The sequence below is a fragment of the Chaetura pelagica genome, unplaced genomic scaffold (assembly GCF_000747805.2).
Source record: "Chaetura pelagica isolate M959 unplaced genomic scaffold, ChaPel_1.0 scaffold109, whole genome shotgun sequence".
In the NCBI taxonomy this organism is placed as follows: Eukaryota; Metazoa; Chordata; class Aves; order Apodiformes; family Apodidae; genus Chaetura; species Chaetura pelagica.
Window position 1 is genome coordinate 10,836,563 of NW_009970725.1, and position 23,197 is coordinate 10,859,759.

At 37.7% G+C, this 23,197-nt stretch overlaps 1 protein-coding gene across 1 annotated transcript in view; it reads right to left on the bottom strand.

The window, feature by feature from the left end:
* Positions 1-23,197, bottom strand: part of MYOM1 (myomesin 1) — a 71,799-nt gene that overhangs the window by 30,359 nt on the left and 18,243 nt on the right. Inside the window, exons 4-17 of the mRNA XM_010006927.1 lie at positions 22,694-22,851; positions 18,656-18,748; positions 17,702-17,790; positions 17,513-17,575; positions 15,755-15,919; positions 15,070-15,231; positions 11,154-11,295; positions 10,394-10,593; positions 8,729-8,785; positions 8,221-8,345; positions 6,563-6,746; positions 5,365-5,539; positions 2,573-2,694; positions 1,625-1,642 (exon numbers count right to left, since the gene is read on the bottom strand). Coding sequence (XP_010005229.1) covers positions 1,625-1,642; positions 2,573-2,694; positions 5,365-5,539; positions 6,563-6,746; positions 8,221-8,345; positions 8,729-8,785; positions 10,394-10,593; positions 11,154-11,295; positions 15,070-15,231; positions 15,755-15,919; positions 17,513-17,575; positions 17,702-17,790; positions 18,656-18,748; positions 22,694-22,851 — 1,753 coding nt within the window. The remainder of the gene's footprint in view (positions 1-1,624; positions 1,643-2,572; positions 2,695-5,364; positions 5,540-6,562; positions 6,747-8,220; positions 8,346-8,728; positions 8,786-10,393; positions 10,594-11,153; positions 11,296-15,069; positions 15,232-15,754; positions 15,920-17,512; positions 17,576-17,701; positions 17,791-18,655; positions 18,749-22,693; positions 22,852-23,197) is intronic.

Consider the following 23,197-nt stretch of genomic DNA (forward strand, 5'->3'; position numbering starts at 1 on the left):
GAGTGTGTTGCAATTGCAGCTCTGATGTAAGTGATCAGGACTCACTTTAAAACTGTGAGAAATGAGGAACTAAAACTAACATTACAGGAAAAGGAAAATAATTGGAGATGCAATGATTTGTTTTCTTTTGCTGAAAGCAAATTTTTCACACATACAATATGCGTTGTGTTCCTTTTTTTAAAACAGACCCATATTCTTCCCTCCCCAGAATGTAGCTTATCTGTTAATTTAAAAAATTTATTTCCTTTTAAATGTATACACTGTGCAAATTTTATCATTGCACCCATCACATGATCTTACCTTAATGGAAGGAAGTGTTATCATAGGCACTGTAGGCTGACCAGAAATGGAACATGTCTGTCACTGGAACTTACATTAAAAATTTTGCTGCATAATCCTCTTCTTTTTAATTTTCTTTTAGCAATACAGAAATCATTAACTTTATCCCGACCCATTTCCTTATAAAGCTTTTTGTGTGTCTAGTGGGGAAACACTTGCTCACACTCAATACGTTATGCACCAGTGAAGAGCTCTACTTGTGACCTCAAAGTCCTAATTCTGACAGAAATCCTACATCATATACATTTCCATTTGTCTTTAATGTTTTATCTCATTGTCAGCTAGTCCCAGATGCCTTTAGTTTATTTTCTGTTCAGCATTTTGCACAAGCCTTTTGAGACTCACTTCAGAGGGCTTGGGAGGAATCCCGTTCATTGGGCAGGTACTGGGACCTAAATGAAATTAAAACCCCACATTCCTCAGGCATGATGGGTGTTTAAGTATTGACAACAGAAAATATTATTTTCTGTATATGCCTTCAACTTCATAGGTTTTCCTCCTTACATTTTGCTGTCAGTCAGAGATACAACACAACATTTATTAGCACTGTGTCTCAGAGGATAAACTGTAGATTAGGCATAAATCTACAAAGGTTCTTCGTCTACCCTAACACAACACAGATTTTCATGCTTACCACCATAATCAGATTTTGTTTCCTTCATACATAAGCCAGACACCAGTAATAAGACTCCTAAAAAATTACTGAAGTGATTTAGAAATAATTCAGTACCTTGGATATATCAGTATGTAGTCAAACAAGCTATTAAATTGGTAAATGGATTTATAGCCACTAAGCTTGGAAAGTCGGCTTCGGCACCACTACATGCATAATGATCTTAATGGAGCATGTAATTAATGTGTCTGATGGAAGATGCATCACTGGAGAGCACGTTCAGTACTGGTGCAGATGAGCAGAGGTTACAACCTTCTGAACTGGATGTGCCAAAGCAGTGAAGTCTATTTTATTAACTCTCACCTATGTTTTTCTTCTTTGTCCCTTTTTCCAGCGTCAAAAGATCCCTGGGTTGAGACTTACTTGCCTGCTTAGCAGCAACTTTTTGTGGTGCAGATGTGATGGCATCCTTAACCATTTCTCTCGTGTTATTGTCTCCTGTACTCCCCAGTTTGTCAGAGCTACTGGGTAGAGTGTCTCTATTAAATTTAGCATTGCATTTTAGCAAAGCATCTGTGTCAAAGATAGGCTGGAAGGACCCATGCATGCCTTCCCAGCCGGCAGTGCAGTCTGTTAGTCCACCACCTTTACCACTCAGTTCAGGACACACACCATGAAGCAATCCTCCCCCTAAAATCGCCAGAAAACAGCAAAGACATTTTAAATTAGAACACATTCTTTTTTCTTCATTTAATCAACAGAATGAAGAAATGCATACAGGGAACAACACATCCAAAGCATGATAAATCACAGGTTTTATACGCAAAATGTTAAGGTTGAACTCACAAACAGGTGAAATGCACAGAATACCTCTCAACCTGCTCACAAGTAATGCTTTTTTAATAACATCTGCTTTTCAGAGCGGAAGAAATGTGGTAAGCTAATAGTAACCTTCATTTCATAGAATCATTTTAGTATTAGAACTTCCAAGTCGTATTTCTGATCCTTTTAAAATGATCTTGCAAAATTGCCCTAGGCCACATGTCTCTGTTCTAAGGTTGTGAGGTATATGGGCTTGATACAGTGAGAGTCAGGAAGTTGCAGACATACAATTTATTCTAGCCCAGTGATCTCATTAATCTTTATGGATTAGTTCAAGCAGTGGCAAGCAGAAGCAATTTATCAACAAAGGGAGAAAACATAGGGTTAGAGAAGGTTCACAAAAAACATGTTGCACTGATTATTAGGTTTAGGTATGGAGACAAATTTCTTAGGAACTGACTATATAGGATGGTGTGTGTTAGATGTGATAAATACTACCTTATGGAATCAGAATGACATTCCATTTTCCAGGACACCTATGAAGTGACCTGGACAGTGCTTTCTTACAGTGATTCACAAGAAACACCTGAAGAAGACTGGATGGTGAATGTGACCATTCTACAAGAATGCAGTGACTGTGAAACTATGGCTGTGAGACCATGTGATCTGTGGATAAACTATAATGTGTGGACAGCATTGTAAAACAAAACAATTAGTTACAAATACTTGCTTAAAACGTCTTTACTTAATTTAAAGAAAACATATTTACCACTGAAAAGAGCAAGGAAAATAGCTTACCAATGGCTGCTTTCACTTCAATAGGCTCCGAATCATCTGAGAATTCACTGAGTCCTGCTGCATTAACAGCTCTGACTCTGAAAATGTACTTCTCACCATTTATGAGCCCATGGCAAATGAATCTAAAATAAACCAGTAAAGGAATACTAAGAAAATATTATGAAGAAAATAAAAATTTGTTGGGGAAAATTAAGCATTTATTTCCTAAAACTTATTCTGGTTTCCGAAAACCGTGGATAAGCTATGACCCCAGGTACCTCAATGAATGACAGAAAACACAGAATATATCAAAGAACATCCTTGAGATAATGCAAATAATGTCTAAAACCACTTCTCTTCAGACAGACTCTTTACCAACACTCTCTCCTTAAGACTACACAAGTTTTTGTATTACCATAGGTGCTATGTTTCTTCTGCTAGTCTATAACAACCATACAACTGAAACAATGCAAAACTCTTCAGAGGTAAGGTCTATATTTGCTTGTGGGATATCTTCATGACATAAGACACCTTTAGCACAAGTTCTCATGATCTACTTCCAACAATAAATGAAAAATTGCAGTGTTTAGAAAAATGACAGGGCATTGTGCAGGAACTAAAAAAAAACTCCTCTCATTTTTTCTTTCACTTTCTTGCTTCTATAGATGACACAATAATCTAAATCAGAAACACTTACTTATTAGAATAGTTTTTCTACTGGATTACCTAATGAGCACAGAAAAAACCTGTGGTGCACATCCTGAAAACATAAAATTTCCCAAGACAGGAATAATTTATTTTCAGAAAATTGTGGTTTGGAAATTTAAACTTTTTATTTAAAACAATATTTATTTTTCAATGGGTATTTTAAGTGTATTTTATTTCACTTCTGTTCTACTTCATAACGCCGTGTCTTGTACTACCAACACTGACATCATGCAATCATGTAGGAAGCAAATATAATGTGGAAAACAAAATGTATTTCAAAATCAAAATTTTGTTTTGGAGGAAAATTCTTGAATAAAAATTTTCAGAGCAGAATTTTCCCTACCCACAGACTTTTTAAAATAATTTGCATTCACAAGGATATGTGCAGAAAGAAAATTTCAGAAGATCAAAATGTGCTGCATGATGCAAACTATGAGCTACAGCTCATGCTTTGAGATTGACTCAACCAGAAAAGCCAAGAGTTAACAGATAGCCTGTGCCTGACTGCATTACATGTTATATCACCTTGACTAGAAATGCAGTGACAGGAACCTAAACAGTGTAGTTACATCACAATGTATAGTAACTCAGAGCAATATTTTTATTTCTACACTGAACAAAGATCGTGTTTTGTATTTTAAAATAAGTGAACAGCATGAAACTTCCCCAATACTTGATGTAACCACAATATAAATAATAGAATTGTATATGAAAGTATTTAATAATGGCCCATACAGCTGTTGCAATATGAATGCACAAAAGAATACTTCAAGGAAATTGTGGTGCTTGTGCTCAAGCAACTGGTGTTTTAGGTATTTTTGATGTATTAAGCATTTATAATGCCTTTCTAAACAATCAAGTTGGTCAAAGACTATTTAGCAGAGCCTTACTTGTTTTAATAAGGGTTGCTATGGATAGCAATTACAAATAAGCATAATCAGTCATAACAAGCATGGACTGCAATTACTCCTTTAGATTCTGAATATTACATTCTTATTCAAACAAAACCAAATCTGATTGAGCTCACTAAGTTTTAAACCTTTATTATTTCTTTCTGACTGCAGACTGAAGTTCAAGAAATGTGAGTTTATACCCAATATTTTTGTTCATTAACATAGAATCACAGAATCATAGAACCATTCAGCTTGGAAAAGACCCTTGGGATCACCAAGTCCAACCATCATCCCTACTCTACAAAGTTCTCCCCTAAACCACATCCACCAACACCACATCCAAACGACCCTTAAACACATCCAGGGATGGTGACTCAACCACCTCCCTGGGCAGCCTATTCCAGTGTCTAACCACTCTTCCTGTGAAAAATTTTTTCCTAATGTCCAGTCTAAACCTCCCCTGTTGCAGCTTGAAGCCATTCCCTCTTGTTCTGTCACTAATTACCTGTGAAAATAGAACAGCACCAACTTCTCTACAATGTCTTTTCAGTTAGTTGTAGACAGTGATGAGGTCTCCCCTCAGCCTCCTCTTTCTCAAACTAAACATTCCCAGCTCCTTCAAGTGTTCTTCATAAGATTTATTCTCTAGGCCCTTCAACAGCTCCGTTGCTCTCCTCTGTACTCGCTCCAGCACCTCGATATCTCTCTTGAATTGAGGTGCAATTGATAATTGCAAGCAAAAGAGCAGTTAGAGAGTAACATTATTAGAGTGATCCAGCCCACATTTCCTCTTGGCATTCTAGATATACAGTCCAGACATGTTTACAGCAATCTTCCAAAACAAAGGACTTTGCTTTCAAACAGTGTGCAGTTTAGTTCCCCCCATTTGTAACTTCAGTCATTCCTTGCTGTACTGTTTTTCATCAAACTGATAGGTTGTACAATAGCTAAAACTAGTGAGCTGCTTCTCTTCACTAGCCATCTCTGTGTTTAATCCCTCTCGACTAATTTTTTGTCATGTAAGTATGATTATAAGTTCCTTTTGAACAATAACTGCTTTTTGAAATATGTTTTTATAACTTCTTACAAACATCACCTGCAAGAGTGATTCCAGCCTGCTGGTTACCACAGAGCAATTAATGGCTGGAAAGAAACTACACCCAGTAAATCAAGAATTGATGACCATCATTTCCATACTTTAGACCCCATTACCTTGTGCCTTTCACTGGATTGTTGTTGCATGGTTCCCAACAACCAGATCCAACTACACTTGATTCAATGTAGTACCCAACCAGCTCCTTGGCACCTGGAGGCTCTGTCCAGGTGACAACAACTGAGGTATCTGTATTCCTGGTTGGCATAATATGGCCAGGAGGTTTGGGAATATCTGTAGGAGAGAAAAAGAAATAAATCTGTGACTAGCCAGTCAAAAATTACAAATAAAATAAGAGTGATATTCTATTATTGATTGTATTAGCACAACTAATACATATTTAACCTCTCAAAACTCCTCTGATTTCAGTCAAGTAATCTGATGCAACAGGACAGAATCAGTAAGTTCAGGCCTCTGGTGGTGAGGTTCCTCACATCTCCATTGCCTATGGTTATGGACATTTCCTTCAAATCAGATTTTGTTAATTCCCTTCTGCTGAACATCTGCACCAGAGATGTGATTTGGAGCTTTCTAGAAGGAAAATGTGGTAGGTGTACACTGAAGGATTTTTTGCAGTCCACAGAATAAGTCAGAGACAAATGTTCCTGTTAAATAGCAAAATGCATCTAAAATGTTTTTCAAGAAGAGCCCTTTTAATAATCTTCTTAAATAATGTAGGTTATGTGCACCAAACTGCTCTGAGAATTCAATCAACTGAATGAACCAAAAGCAAACAGAGACAATCTGGGAGCTGGAATAAAATCTGTGCTGCCATTTGGAAACAAATTGCTAATGTAGACATAGCTACTGATGCTTTACTGTGGTGAACATTTTGGCTTTTCTTCCAGTGGAAATAGTCTCTGCATTCATGTAAGTATTAAATTCTTCACTTTTGTTTAATTTGGCAAAGAAGGAAGGTTAAACTCTGCTGATGTCTGGGCTTATTTTCAATAAAGACTCTAAGTAAAACAAAATATTTTTCTACTTCCTTGAGTTTTCATTTTCTTTCACTGCCTTTGCAGTTCTTGGCATTGCTATTTGCAGCTTAATTCCCTTGGTTTGCATCTGTCATCTGACTGTACATTAAAGGTTCAACAACCCAAACAAAAAATATTTTAGCTAAAGGGAATAAATTGCTGACCACTCTTCATGCCTCAGTTATTTATTGGGCATCTATTTGTCTTTAGACAGAACAATTACAGCATAAACTGAAAAGATATTGGGGAGGTAATTTAATACATCTGGCCGCACACTTACCAAGTTTGTCATCCACCACAGTGGCTTCAGTGGCTTCTGAAGGCTCACCAATTCCAGCTGAATTGCAGCAGCGAACTCGGAAGCAGTAGGATTTGCCTTCAGCCAAATCAAAAACTGCAAAACGAGGAGACTTCACGGGGATCTCGGTGTTCACCCTCTGCCAGTCCTCTGTGCCAGCAATGCACTGCAGCCAAACCCAGAAATTGCGTTTGGAACAAAAGTCTCTGAAAGCTGAGTGTCTAACCTGACAAGACTTTCTGCCTGGACCACCAAATGGATGTCTGCTATGGAGAGCAGAGTGTCACGCTCCTTTTTTTGAGGCCTTTCCACAGAATGAGCCTATTTCAAAGCTTATGAATTTGCCAGATGTCCATCTACTCCAGAAAATGTATGTAAAAGCTTAGTGGTTTTCACATATCAAAGCTAAACTCGGGAAGTGATATTCTTGTTAACTGCACCCAGTTCTGGACCACCTTCAAAATAAGTTCTGCAGACATTCGACAACTTCCAAAGATTAAAACTCTAACATTACCACGTTGCTTCTAGGTGTTCCTGTGTCATCCTCTAAAATATTTTGGGGTGTTAATTAATCAGGATCTGCCCTTACTTAAAAATAACACATGTGCAATTTGTGAGCTGTTTTTATTTCTGTGGCTAGAAGTTCTGCATACCAGGATTGCTCATACCACTAAGATTAGTGGTTAGTTTTTGCTTGTGATTTACATTAATGACAATTTCAAGTAATGGGTCCTGGTTTCTGAGGGATCTCAAATTCTCAGGAAAACATTAGCTGACTATGTGACATTAGTTCTCATTAATCAGCATACAATAGGTTCTTAAAAAGCTTTCTTATGTGGAAACTCAAAATTCCTATATTTATCCTCTGTTGCTAAGTGAAACTCATTTATTTAGATGAGATTTCACAAGAGAGATGAAAAACACACAATTGGAAGATATTTATGTCTCCCATGATGACACTTCTAGGTTGACAGAAAAAATTATTAATTAAAAAGTTTGTGAGCCATGAAATACAAGTGAAGAGGGTGATGGTATCTTTTAGATTCTAGCAGCCATGCAAAAAGTATCTCTGAAAATCAGGACACTGAAATGAAAACTGATTCTGTTCTAGAAAATAAATTGTCATCTTTGTTGAGTGGGTGAAGAAAATGTAAAGTTAATGTAGAAGATAAATATGAAAAGGCAGCTGGAAAAGAAAGTGCTCATGCCAAGGAACTCCCACAGAATGCTTCTATCCAAATTGTTCACAATCTGTCCAATCAGACAAAATACATTTATACAGATTTTATATATATGTGTATATATATTTAATGTATATATATATAAAAACATGTGACTTTGCTCTGTGCCTTGTCATTATAGAGGAAGTTTGTCAGCCTGTCTACTCTCGAGTAGGTCAATGACACAGTTCATAAAAGAATATTACAGCATGTGACACATTCTGCATCCACTTTCTTATTTCCCATCTTTCTTTTCTTCCTAGTTAATCTACATTATCTCAATGAGGATCTACAAGTTCTAGTCCTGGCCATAGCATGAAAGTCTCAGGTGGAAATGAAAGGTAACTAAAAGTCCATAAGAGATGGCAAAACAAATGTAAAAGATTGATACAACATGATTCAGATTTTGTCCACTTTTACCTTTTCCACAAAGTACATGATACCCTCATGGCCCCTCTGTCCAGGAGGTTTCCAGCTAAGAACAACATAATTCTTGGTCGCTTCAATAACTTGGAGGTCTGTAGGTGGACCAGGAACAACACCCTCTGAAGAACAGGGGAGAAAAATATGAAAGGGAGTTGGCATTTAATTCCTTCAGATTTGTATCAGAATTAGTGTTATAATTAAAGTATAAAAGGAGTATGAATATACCTTGTTACCTGATTTGTTTTTTTTTAAACACAGAGTCAAAAATCTTCTAAATACTAGTTTCAAATGCCATTCCTTTAAAGGAAGCATGTTTATTTGTTAGGTTCTGAATAATGTAACCTCACCTCAACAACCAAGTTGGGAGTTACTCAAGGTCAAGTGACTCTCAGAACAACGAACTTTGGGTGCATGCCAAAGTCCACTGAACTCACTTGGAGTTTTTTCTAATTATTCAGCCAGCTTCACATGAGACTTCTGTAGGCAAAAGGGCTGTGTTTACCTGCAGGTTCTTCCTCGGTGACAATAATCTGTCCAGTCCAAGGAGCAGAAGGGTGACCTGAAACAGATGTCAGAAGTATCACAAACATGGGAGACTTCAGGGACTTTTGAAACAACAAAAACTGAACTCCTTTATGGTTCAGAACTGACATTTGCAAGATTCATATGAGGTCCATTTTTGGTCACTGGTGTAACTATTGCTCATGTAGCAATCCAGTCACCCAAGCTGGTTGTATGCTCACTGGCTTGAATATTGAGAGCAGTTCAGCAATCAATATAGCTAGAAAATTTAATCCACTGTAACATCTATTCCTTCCTAAAATGTCACTGAAGTCACCTAGGTGACAAGCAGTGGTATTTGGCACACTCAGTTAATTGTTTTCAGAGAAATAACTTCAACCTTATTTTCTGTACTCTATTCATTTGGTTTAACAGCTCACTCATTAAAGGAACAGCCAAATCCTTTAGGCTGCTCTTTGTCTCTTTTTAACCACTTTCCCTCACATTAGCAGTTTTCAAATCATGCCTCACAGTCACAAACAGGAACAGTTCAGCCTGACTCAACATGTTAACTTGATATGATTTGGGTGGCTCTTCCAGCATGTCTGTGTCATCAAATTATTGCAGTTAGGCATTGAGCTTTTAACCAGGTCAATGCACTGTAAGGAATAATTTTTGCAAATTCTTCACCTCCATGTTCTTCACCTCCATGTGCTTCCCTTTACACTGGCTGATCTATTTTGGAAATCTGAGCTTAGAGGGAGCAGGTGGCGAGATCAGAGGATCACAAAGGAATGAGAGGAGGAGACATAATGGGAATTGGCCACCAAGACCAGACTTCATCTCCTGAGGCAATTTCCACACTTCCTATTGAGAAGAGGCCTCCCCCAGACTTGAGGTTTCAAGTCTCTCTGAGTAAAATATTTCCTAGCAGTGCCAAAACTCCTTTCTCTGGCCTTTTGCTTGTATTTTCAATGGGAACCTTGATTATCTGACTGCAGTCTGTTCCTTGCAGCGTTAATGTAAGACACACAGTGGGAGCCATGTAGCTTTGCATACAATACCCTTTCACAGGGGACCATTTTAAATAGTGAAACCACATTAAAAAGTAGAACTAAGTTTAGCCATATCATTTTGGCACATGGGTAGAGGTGGATTTGGAAGCAAAATGTCTGGGACGTTGCCAGGCTGTGCGAAAAATACCCTCAACTTGTAAAATGTTCACTTTCAAGCAAAGAGCTTGGGATCATATTTGCCTGTACTGTGCTGCTGTTACTGCAAGACTTTGATTGTCACATGAGCACAGAACCAACCACCCTTGTCTGTGATACAGAGAGGCACTATTCATAGGATCTGTTCACTTTTTTTTGATGGTTGAACAGAAGCAAGTCTCTTTAGGCAATTAGTTCTCCTGTGCCTTTTCCTGTCTTCCTGCAAATTGGAAGCATAGCCTCACAGCCAGCCAAAGCCATGTGAGCACTTTGTGCAAAGAGAAGTGAGAGGATTTCTTCTTGGCAAGCTGTCTCCAAAGACTATTTTGTTTTTGCATTGCTCCCTCTAGTGGGATTTCAAAGGTTTATGAATACATAGTCAAATTTATTGACTTTTTTAGAGTGAGTTGCGACATCTTAAACCTCTCAGGCAACCTGCAAAAAGAACACCTTACTTCTAAGCCTGGCTCTGTCAGAAGGATCCAGGGCAGCAACAGGCTCTGACACCCGGGAGGGAAGGCTAACACCAGCTTTGTTCACAGCTCGGACTCGGAAAATGTAGGAGCGGCCTTCGATCAGACCCGTGACGGGAAAACGAGCAAACTTCACAGGAGTCTCATTGCACTGGGTCCAGTGGGTGGTGCCAACCTCACACCTGAAAAATGTAAACAGCAAGAGCAGTGCTGGGAAGGGAAAAGTGCAAACTGGGAGTACCTGCCCTCCCACCCCTTTACAGCTTCACCAGCTACTGGGGTTCATTGGCTGGTCCATACCAGCTTCCTCAGCAGTTGAACACTGGTGACAAGAAAGCAGCTGCACCAGGGAGTCAGGGCTGAAGTACCATGTGGGCCTGCACTAAATCTCTCACAGCTGCACCCCTGCTTTCCTGAACTGAGGAAGGGACATGAGCAAAACTCCCTTCACTGTTTAAACCCTCTGAAGTACACTCTAGGATGCTTTAAGGAGCATCAGCTTTAGCACACTTGAAGGGACATGAAATACATGTATCTTTTGCAGTTGCCAGAAGGAGACTAGTTCATTTCTCATGCACATCAGGCCTAGCTAATCTAAAACAATAAAAGTAATTTTCTTCCGGCCAGCAACAGGAATGAAAATAATAATGACCATTTTGTCTCCTGCTTTTCAATGTTCTTTTAGGTTTTTGAGTTAGAATGAGGAGCAATACAAACTCTCCAGTCCAGCTTGCTCACTGACCTGTCAATGAAATATCCAAGGATGGAGTTTCCTCCATCAACAGCAGGTTGCTTCCAGGAGACAATGACATAATCTTTGTTGGCATCCAAGCACTGCACATCCAGTGGTGCACCAGGGGCTCCAGGCATTTCAGCATCAGCATCTGTAAGGATGGAGACATATGTTTCCAAATGTGAACCACAGTTTTTTCACAATTATTAAACTTTAGGAGCCAAACTCTGTTCCTACTGAACAAAGGTAAAAAAAAAAAAAAAAGTTGTATTACTGGCTTAAAAAATTATTTGGTTTTATATTGCCAGTGCTTTTCTAGGTTTTGGTTTTCTCTTTGCCACATTTACAAATGTTTAATATGTCACAGCATATTGTAAATGTAATTCACCTAGGCATTTCAAATAAAATTGGTAACATGCATTCTAGTTAGGTAGCTGTGAGAACTAAAAACTTGCAGTCCATATATTTACCTGCTATTCTACTTAGGAGAAGAGGCTGGTATCTTGCCTTACAGCCAGGCAATAATTCAATCAAAATTATTCCCACATTGGATAGACAACACTGAATTAAATATCTTATTTTCACACATAGTCCTTCCTTTTTTTTTGGTTAGCTATGAACTGCAAAGGTATCACAACCTTTTGAAATTTAATTATAGTACATATACACTATCATTGTGGAATACAACCTTCTTAAGGATGAGCATATGCTTCCTTTCAAGTGTTTATCACAAATCTTTGACTGTTGGTGTCAAAGGGCCTTGACTCCAGCATCATATCTTATCTAAAGCTTTAAAAAACAGAGCACAGTGCTGGACACTGTGGAATTTTACTGTTTGCACAGGAAGAGTCCAACTTTTGAGATGGGGTAATTTTCACATAAAGAAAAATAACGTTTGCAGGAAGATTGTATAAAAGACTTTCAAAGAGAGGTTGTTTCTCTGCAGAATAACATCAAGTTGTACAATTACAGATAGCATTTTTCAAGCCAGTTACTTCAAAAGAAGACCCAACTTACACAAGAAGATGCATATACCTGAATTTTTAAAAAAAAAAAGGCTAATAAATATTGTTCATACATTCTATCTAAACCCTAGACTTCTTTAAAAGCTTTGATGTTCCAAAGCACTACAGGATTTTGTATTACAATATACAGTGTTCTCTATTTTTTATGCTTTTGAATTTCAGAAAAAAAAAAAGTCTTCCAAGAGTATTTAACATGCTTCATTATTAAAAGACTACTCTTCAGGGAAAATTAAAATAAGGCAAAACAAAAACAAAAACACCCTTTACACTTTTCTTATAGGCAGAACAGCACTGCATGGACTTTCTGAGGCTGGGCCAAAGGTAGAGTGTCCAGGTTCTAATTAGAGCTAATTCGATGCATTTTTAAAAACAATTAAGTACAGAGTGAGGAATCCAATTAACATAACAAAATAATAAGAATATTAAGAGTAATAACAATGCATCTTCAGTGATCTCCATACAAAAGGTTTCAAATGCCTGTATTTACCACTTGACTAACATGAGACACCATAGTTTCTTTCCAAGACAGACTGGGAAATACCTGGGACAACCAACATTGCTGATCAGCCTCAGGGAGGTTAGGATTTCGTCCCTTATGGCTTGCTGACAAATGCTGACCTGTAGCCATGGCAGAAGGGTCACACATGCTCTCAAAGCCTATTAACATTATAAGCCTGATGAGTGCATCGCTCACTTCCATCCATACACAGGGATTTCTACACATGACACAGAAAGAAAACTGCTTGTGCTTAAATACCAGAGCTAGCCATTTGTACCAGATTTTCCTACAATTATGAATATGCTAGACAACTGAGACTGTGGGAACCGTTTAGGTAGGAATGTAGAACATAATTAATCCAATTAGAATCTGGCAAACACACCAATAGGCTAGTAAGATCCTCTGGTGAAAGGGGTCATGGGTTTGCAGTCAGGTCACATCTAGAAGACACATTGCTAGAAGACGTAACAGGAACAAGAGTGATAAATTATTTTTACAGCAGCACAATTTAAAACAAAGCAAGAAAGTCAAGCCCTGCTCCCTGTCATGGATGCTCATTTTAGTAGACTCTTTCTTTCTGCAATGAAAACTCTGCTTCAGTCATGTTTTCTAAGCAGGCTGTTATCTCACAGAGCTCTGCTGGACTTGGCAACACAGTTCCACTCTTAATATGGTCCCAGAGCCAAGAATTTTCAGAGCCTTTTGAATTAGCATTTCATGCTTCAGCTGCTTCTAGCAGCTGGGACAGATATAGAATCATCATGCAACCTGATAGCCATGGCTCCTTTTAAAGAAATATGTCTCTAATAGAACTTCAAGGAAGATTTTCATGGTACAAGGAAAAAACACTCTGAGAAATCACATTTTTATTCTACAGTTTGCTGCTTTACTTTCAAGAATCATGGAATGGTTGAGATTGGCAGATAACTCCAGAGATTGTCTAGTCCAGCCCTTGGCTCACAGTGAGTCAGCCAGAGCTGGCTGCTCAGGACCATGTCAATTCAGGTTTTACATCTCTCCAAGAATGGAGAGTCCACAGCATGTCTGGGTAACCTGCTTCAGTGTTCAACTACCTTTGCAGAAAAAAAGTGTTTTCTTATGTCAAAACGAGCTGTCCTATGTTTTAATTTGTCTCCATTGCCTCTTGTCCTGGCATTGGCACCACCAAAAATAATTATAGAATCATAGAATCACAGAATCATAGAATTATTTAATGGTTTGGGTTGGAAGGGATCTTAAAGATCATCTAGTTCCAACCTCCTGCATGGGCAGGGACACTTCCCACTAGACCAGGTTGCTCAAAGCCCCAACCAACATGGCCACTTTGGAGTAAGGGCTGTGGCATCTGCAGCTTCTCTGGACAACCTGTTCCAATGTCTCACTATCCTCAAACTAAAGAATTTCTTCCTAATGTCTAACCTAAATCTACCCTCTTCCAGTTTAAAGCCATTACCCCTTGTCCTGTTGCTACACGGCCTTGTAAAAAGTCCCTCCCAAGCTTCTTTATTTCTCTCTATCAGTATTTATACATATGGATAAACTCCCCCTAAGCCCTCTCTTCTCCAGGCTGAATAGTTCCACCTCTCTCAGCATTTCCTCTTATGAGAGATGCTCCAAGCCCTTAATCACCATCACAGCCGTTTGCTAGACTAACTGTAGTCAGTGCATGTCTCTCTTGTACTAGGGATCTCAGGACTGGACCCAGCACTCCAGATGAGTCTCACCAATGCTGAGGAGAGGGGAAGGACCACCTCCTCCATGTGCTGCAGTGGTCTTCCTGATGCAGCCTAAGATGCCACTGTCCTTCCTTGTGACCAGGGCACATTACTGCCTCATGTTCTCCTTGGTCTCCACCAGGACCTCAGAGATATTTCTTAAAAGCAGATTTTCAGCCAGTCAGCCCCCAGCCTGTCATGAGGTGCATGAGGTTATTCTTTCTCAGGTGTCAAAATTTGTGTTTACACTTCCATTGTTTTTTTTTCCTGCATTGTGCATTAATGAGAACCCCTCAAATGTCAGTCAAACTGTTGATCAGAACAGCTAGCAGTGAGACGGTTACAAAAATATATTTTTAAGTTATTATGTACATTTTTCCTCTTTATGACTTAAGTTCAGTATTCTTCACAGGCTGAAATTGAGAAAGAGTAGTGAAGTTATTTCATTACCCTAAATTTCCTCCTCAGAATGCCAATGTGGTTTAGAAGTCTTCTAACATGTGACACTAAAGCTTTGAGGTATGCACTATTTTTTTCCACAGATAGCAACTGACAGTTAGAATCTATTATTAGAAAATCATTATTCTTTTTTCATCAGAAAATAAGGACCTAAAATGGCTGAGTCTGATTTTGCCAGGTTTTTCCTCATTTCTCTAGTGAGTTTTGTTCACAAGACAATATCCTACCTCGAACAAAGACATAATTGCTGTACTCTTCATAGTACTCTCCCATCACCACTCGTAGAGTGTAAAGGCCTTCATCTTCCTTGTTTGCATGAGTCAGAGTTAATGAAGCTCGTTCCCCACTCCAGTGCATCTGGACCCATTTGGATGGTGTAATAAGAACACCTACAAATTAGAGAATTTAATTACGAGAACTAGTTGGATCTACTGAGGAACATGTCCCAAATGTGCAGGGCAGATATTATTCTTCTTTGCAACTTTCACTCTAAGAAGACAAGCATGAATTAAAGCTAACTTTGTTATCATGACAATTTCATCTTAATTTTCAAAGTGTAACACCAGAGAGCAACAGATTTTTTACTAGCACACATTAAGTAAATAGTAAAAGCTCTGTGGACTATGCAGATGGACCACATAGATGTTGGAGCTGATCAAAATGATTCTAATTTAAATCTCTTTCTATTCAAGAAAGAAATCCTAGAAGATGTTTTCACAGTGTTTTTTCTGTTTTCTCTCCCAGGTTCCATTTCAAAATGCTAAATTTTGCCAAACATTTAATTGAAAAATAAAAAATATTACTGTTTAGAAATCTGAAAAGTAATGACCAAATTATAGCATTCATATATGCCAAAGTAAGGAAATATTTGTGTGAAATAAGTCTATATTTCTTCTTGTCAAACATTCTCACCATTTCTGTACCATTCGATGTCTGGTTTGAAGCGCTTGATATCAGGATTGATGACAACACTGCAGCCCAGACTCACTGTCTCACCTTCTCTCCCAAAGGCTACATCAAATGTGTCGACAAAGCTGATTTCAAACCTGGAAGCATAGCCATGAGGGCTCACGCCAACTGTACATGGGGAAAAAAAAATCTTGCTGTTTACTTTATCTTTCCTTTTGTGATGAGAGCAGTAAGCAAGAGTACCCACTGGTTATGAATACAAGCACAGGTAAAGTTTAAGATTCAACTAGAGACAACATATATTCAGCAATCATATTCAGAGATAACTGCAGTATCAAATAATCCAAGTCCTTACTATCACAGAGAATCAATTATTTCTTTATTCACACAACTCTGGTTCTTACATCTAGTTCATTTTATCAGGGAGAGGCTCCTGCAGAATATCATTCCAGAATTTCCAAAATTTCTGATGCAGCATTTATTTTATCATATTTTTAATATATATAATTCAATCAGGCTTCTATTTATGATTAATTATTTGTTCAGGTCAAACTGATCTTTAGCTTATGTGGCTCTTTTATTTCCCTGCTCCATCTCAGGGCTTTCACATGTCCACTCAACCTTCATTTTTATAAGCTATGTAAGTTGGGAGTGGAGAGGATGTGGTGAAGCTTTTAATATAAAATGAGCTCTCCATTCCTCCTGGCATTCAAGTAGCCTCTTTTTGTAGTTGCTCCTGAACTTTTTTTCTGATGTTTTGTAACCTGAGTTGTGTAGTTTTCCAGACAGAATATCATAAGTGCCTTTCACTTGTACATGCATGTACATGGCTGCATGTACATGGCACAGGGGCATCCATATTTCTTTAGTAAACACCTCAGCTGATAAAACCTAGGGTCACATTTTCCTTTTCCACAAGTACCCTTCACTGGTAGCTCACAGTCTTCCTGTGATCAGTGAAGATATGCAGGTCGTCACCTTCCATTACCAAGTGACAAATCCCAAATTATATTGGAAACTTGTGGTCTTGCATCTTGTAATGTGGTGCATAACCTTGTTTCTATTCTTTCAGAGCTACAGTATAAAAATGACATCTACTATGCCTTTGCAGCATATCCCTCATCCTATTTTTGCTGCTACAGTAAAAGGAATGTCTGTAAATCTGATTGGTCATGCCTTCCATGCACAGGAGCCCTAGGGCACTTCACACACATCCCGTTACACGAGTGGACTGTCTTCAGAATTTCTCATCAAGAAAGTATCTATACAAGATGGTAAATTACTTCCAAATGTAAGGGTTGCAGGTAAAACAAATTACAGGTTTTTACCTTGGTAAATACAAAATATTCAAATTGGACACTGCCTGTTTTCCATGCATTTTCACAACGTATGGGATTCCATAGCGGTAGATAAAAATCATTTAGTTAACTGCTTTACTTATGCATGTGCACCACTTAGTTTTTTTCCAGACTATGTTTTACAAACTGAAAGATACAAAGTGTCTCTCTCTTTGACAGATTTTTATTCTGCAGCCAAAGGCAATATTGAAAGGATGTTTCTTACACAGGCAAATAGCCATAGACCCAGAAGGCAATGACATTTTCCCCTGTGAGAGAGGCTAACACCATCTGAAATGATAGAGTTCAGTACCTTTGTAAATCAGACCTGCTTCTTTTTAAAATAATGTTACAAAATATTCTTATTTGTCATGACGTCACAACTGTAAATGGGTGTGTGAAACAAACATATATTGCAACTTACGGCCCAGAGAAAAGGAAAGAGTTCCAGCATGCAAAAGACTTGCATCAGTATCTCCTCTATACCCTAGACAAAAAAAGTGCAACTCCAGTCACTATCAAGAAGAGGTAAAGGCTCCTGAGCCACCAAAATGAACTCAGTAATATGCATCTAAAGAAGAAAAAAAAAAAAGGAAATGCTTTGCAAACCTACTCTTTACCACAAGGGAAGCATATGCTGAAATTTCTCCTTTAACATTCATAGCAGAGGCCCGATACTGAGCAGTGTCATCAAATTCACATCTAAAATGATAGAAATTATTAGGCATGGCACCCATTTACCCCATTGTCATACCTTTCTTATTTTTTGATTAAAAAAAAAACAAAAAACAACTCAGAAATCTGCATAAAACCTATACAGACACACTGGACACTGAACTGATTGTAGCCATTAAGTTTTTCTCAATGTTAAAAATATAATGTTTGGAATACAGGTTTATTTTCAAATATCACTTGCATCTTTGAAACTGAGAATACAATTGAAAAAAACTATCTAATACTATTAATCTAGGTTAGCTCTAACTTACTGTCTTTTATGGAGTGATGCCTAATGTGAAAGCTGTAGAAATGGTAGAGATGATAAAAATATGTTCAAAGGGCACCTACCAGTATCTAAATTGTCCAATCTAGAGTTTTGCTGATTGTCAAATTATGTGATTAGATTTCATGCTTTCAATGTTTCTTTAATGCAAAGCTGTACTGTTTAAGATCTTTCTTGTGTACGAAGTGAGGACATCTCAGTTCTGTTCCTCATTTCAGTAAGAACCAGGTTTAACCCAAGTTCATTTTAACCCTGGACCAGATTTTTCTCATGTTTGACTGTAGTCATTCAGCAAAGAAATGGAAAAAGTAATCACAAACGTCCCATGTTTCTGACTCACCCATAAACAGAATAATAATCCAAATAAAGTACTCACTTAAGTAAATTGCATATTCTCCACTGAGAAAACCCATAATTGTTTCTACATTTACTAGACAACATTCACCTCAGCTGTAAAAACTTGGTATCTCTCACATATACCAAGAGATATGTTTACATTGTGCAGGTCGTGATCTATACCAATATTTCAGCTTAAGCTATTTGTTAAATTATCCATTATTCCCTTACGAGCTGATCTCCAGCGAGTGCAGACCATATCGGTTTCCAATTATATACTTGCCAGGATGAGCCTGTTCATCAATGGGCACATTGTTTTTGTACCTATGGAAAGACAAAGAAACAGTATGTCCCAAACAGAAGTGTGTAATTATATACTTTAAAAGGTTAAGTTCTTGCTGTTTGAAATAGAATACCAGTTTCTGCATGTTTCTCCTAGATAAACTGGAGTCTGATTTCCTGGGAAAAAATTATTAAGCGGCATTTAAAGATTCACTCTTTTACTTTGACAAGTCTCAGGTAAATTTTTTTTCCTATTAAAGTGAGAAAATAGTATTGAACAAGGTGAAAACCAACTTACATTAGAATGAATTTCAGGTTAGTGTTTGTAAAGGAATCAGGAAGTCACCATGGGCAACACCTTAGAGTTTTGTTAATTGCAAACACTGGCAATTCTGTAGCATGCTTACCTACTCAATATCATACACATTTGGTTTACATATTTCATCTACTTTTAAAACCCACATATTCACAAAAAAATTCAGGTAGAAAGACAATTTTTTATATTTTTTTTTAATTTATTTCTTACTTGCATAGCTAAGTTGGCAGAAGCCCTGATGCAAACAGGATTAGACTGCTTATAAAAAAAAATCTTCATGGTAAAGTGCATTGCAGCAATGGATCTGGAAAGACCTGTACTACAACAAATTTTTCTGCCTTTACAAGTACACACTATGAGTGTTTTCTTGGTACAGGAATATATTCAGATAGAAAAAGTTTACTGTTTGAAATTCCTAGTAAGTTATCTGAAGGAAGGAATGAACAGCTACCACTCAGCAGCGAGAGGTAATTTCAGAATTTCTATAAAGAGCTGGAGACTCTGGGAGGGAGAGTTCAGTGCTTCATGGTAGATTCTTCCTCACCAATCACTGCACATGAAGTCAGTCATTCTGGACAATACAGGATGTAACCAAGTAAATATTCAAGTGAATTCTGTCTTAAGTGAACATTATTAACATGGAACAAACTAGCAATAGGAGTCTAATAAAATTAAACACTGAGTTGTGTTCAGTACATTTGGGATTGAAGTGATGCCTATAAAGAAACAATGTTCCCTAAGATAATGACCTCCTTTAGCAGAGCTTTCCCTGTAAGGTTCTTATGTAAGGTAAGTGGAAATACAAATTAGGATAAAGAAAAGCATCTTTCACTTTGATGTAGCTCAAATAAACCTTTCTCTTCATAAGTCATCCAGCCAAAAAGCTTTGCTTCTTCATTTTGGATTTTAAAGGTAATTTTCTCTCATGATTTTGAATCAGGAAAAGGAACTGCTCTGCTGTCAGTGGTATGGCCCACTTCACCAAAGAAGTCAGTAATAAGCTATTTTATTCTTACCAAGGATATTAGTAGTTTAATATGTCTCAAGTGAAGCTATATTCACAATAAATCTGAAAATTGCCTTTCAGCAATATCAGTGTTTTGGAATAAGTAATGTTTCCCTGGCTACAAATATTTGGGCACAGTAGTACACTGAGATTTTTCCAAGTGCCAAAGTGAGTGAGGATCATAAACCTATTGCTTTTCATCCTGATTGTCCCCTCAGCAAGATGTCCATGAAAAGAGACTCAATGCATGTCAATAACCTCAATTCCAGATTTCAAACAGTTACAGAGGAGCTTGACCCCATTATAGGTCTTCTACCCCATTATATTGACTTATAGCAAAGAATAATATATGGCTCCATTAAGAGTAAATTCATTCACTCTAAGTCTTCACTTCATCTCTGCAATGATGCCACCCAGACTGATCTGCCTGGGAACTTCTGCCTATGTGTCAAATAGCTTAGAAAACAGAATAATACCATCAGTTCCTAATATTTTCCAGGGAACATGAAATCCTATGAAATGGGACATAACTCCTTGATTTCTACAGCTTTTCTCCGAAGGGCTGGGTGACCCTTGGATCCTGTTGGCAGTGAGAGTGTTAAGCAGCATGCAATACATGGTGCAGAAGCAAGCTGAGTTAAGCAGCAATGAAAATACTTTCACCTCTCTTGTCTTCATTACCAAGTTAGTAAAAAATAATTTATTCAATGTTTGCTTATTTATATTCATCTATGGAAAGAATATGGCTCATGTGTCAGCAGGACCACATGTTATTTCTGGAAATGCAAATTCCAGAGCAGCCAAGTCATTAGCTAATGTTGGACTGCAATCTCCCACTGTCATTATGAACTTATGTTTTATGCTTCTTGCTACTGGTTTCAAGTGTCCTGGGTTTTCCATATGCTCTTTCCAAGGGAGCCAGAACAGCTGCATCACAGAGGAAGTGGGTTTTTTTTAAGAACATGAAGCTTTAAAATTTATCATGCACACCACTGAAAAGTCTCCATGGCTTGTACAAATGATTGGAAAACATGACTGACATTATATTAGAAATGTTGAATGAGAGCTGACAGATCCAGGACAGCACCATTCTATCTCTCAGAGCAAAGACACCAACTGAAATGGCTGTGAACTATTTTTTTTCCATTAGTAGCCTGTGGCGAACTGAAATCCCGTTGGAATTCAGATGTACAGCAAAATGCTGTATTAATTTCCACCATCCACATTTAGCACTTAGATGAAAGGCTGGTTCACAATGAAAGCAAGGCAGATAGCTGAAGGCTTGCTTTAACCATGTCAGGGTTTTGGGATAATGTGAATCTCAACCGAAGTGAGAATGGCCCAGCTGTCACGTTCTTGGTTTGGATTCAGGTTACAGAGCTGGATTACTGCCACAAGGGTAGCTGGCTGTTCCTTATGTCCAGCTGAGACGACACCCAAAGGGTTTGTCTGGAATCCTCTCTAGGAGTGTCAAGACTGGACACTTGCAACCCTTACATGACGGGAAAATTGCATCCATGCAGAGTCTGGCTATCTGTTGTCATCGTTTAAGGAGAGAGACCAAGTGACTTCATGGGCATCAGCTCTGGCCTGGCAATGTATGACTTAGTAGCACTGTTTCTCATGCCCTGAAATTATAGTTTTTAGACCTATAATTACCACAGAGCCCATTAAGAAATCAAATACTAAATTGCAAAATATGAGTATTACTTAACATAATGTTTTCTCTTGTCTCAACCAATACTATTTCCATAGGAGTTATTCCTAGTTAATGTCCAATGCTGAACACAGGTTTATTCTTTGTTCATCTTATAAACACAACCATACATTCTAGAAGAATTTTTTAAATTAAATAATGAGCATCAAATCTCATTTTAGGTTTGAAAAATGGTTATTACTTATGATCTTAAAAACTTGCTGAGGTTTTTTTCACCAAAAGAGATGGTGAGAGAGTAAAACTTCATAAGTCACTCTTAATTAAGCTAAATTAAACTCCAGTCAGAGTAAACTTTAACCCCAGAGTCAAATTAGACCCTCAGTTAAGGATAACAGTATATTTTGGAGTTCTTACAGTAAAGATTTGGTCCAAAGACCATTCAAGTGTATAGAAAGTTTCCAGTAGACTCCAAATAGCTTTCAAAAGATTTGGGTGGGCTTGGATCTATCTGCAGTCTTTAACTTACGTTGAGTCTGCTATGAATACTCTGCATCATGAGATTTCAGTTTCATGGGGATTCAGTACTACAAGTCCTCAGCAGCCAAGCAGCTAGTTCTTAACCAAAGCATGCCTTAAGGCTTTGATGACATTAATGGCATTTGTAGACTAAACAGAAGTATTTGGAAAACTTTATTTTAAAGATAGAACGGACAGTCAATTAAACTACTGCTATTTTTTCTTTATCAGTAGGCAGAAAGAATATATTGGGTGTCTCTGTGGAAAAAAAAAAGAAAAAAAGTATTTGCATGGTTGTTACACAAAGTGTTATTTTGCCTTTTCATATTTTGCTTTCTTTTTGTACAGGGTGACTTGAAAGGCATTTGACAGGCCTCTGTACCTGATTTTTTTAATTGAACTTGTATCTTTTCTGAAAAAATAACACGTTAACTGAGATAACTTCACATGCTGGTTATGTGGTGACTTTCAGTAGCAGAGATACAAACTTACCATGTAACACGGGGTTCTGGCCAGCCTGCCACAGAACAGTGAAATTTGACATTTTCCTTCTCCCAGATAGTGTGAGAACGAGGCTCGATAACAAACTCAGGAGCATGTAAAAGTTTATCCTTATTCAACTTTTTGCGGAATGCCTGAGTCTCTTCTATCTGGAAAAGAAATATTTTATTATAAACTCCATTAGTTATAAGTGCAAACTATTATTATGCAAACAGCATTTTTTATGAGCAGTAAAAAGGGAGACATACTTAATGTACTTATCTTACCTAGACATAGAAAACAAATTTTTCATCTTCAAGAAATTCTCCTTCCAAAATTGTTCTTTTGATTTCATTGTTTTCCACCTTAAAACTACTGAAAGTAAAATTATTTTCCACTTTTTTTTAATTATTTTTTAAATACAGAATGAAAGGTGAAATAGGTCTTTTTGCTCTAACACAAAATTCTGTAGGCCTAGATCATCTCTGACAGGCCTGCTCTCAGACCTTTCCTGCT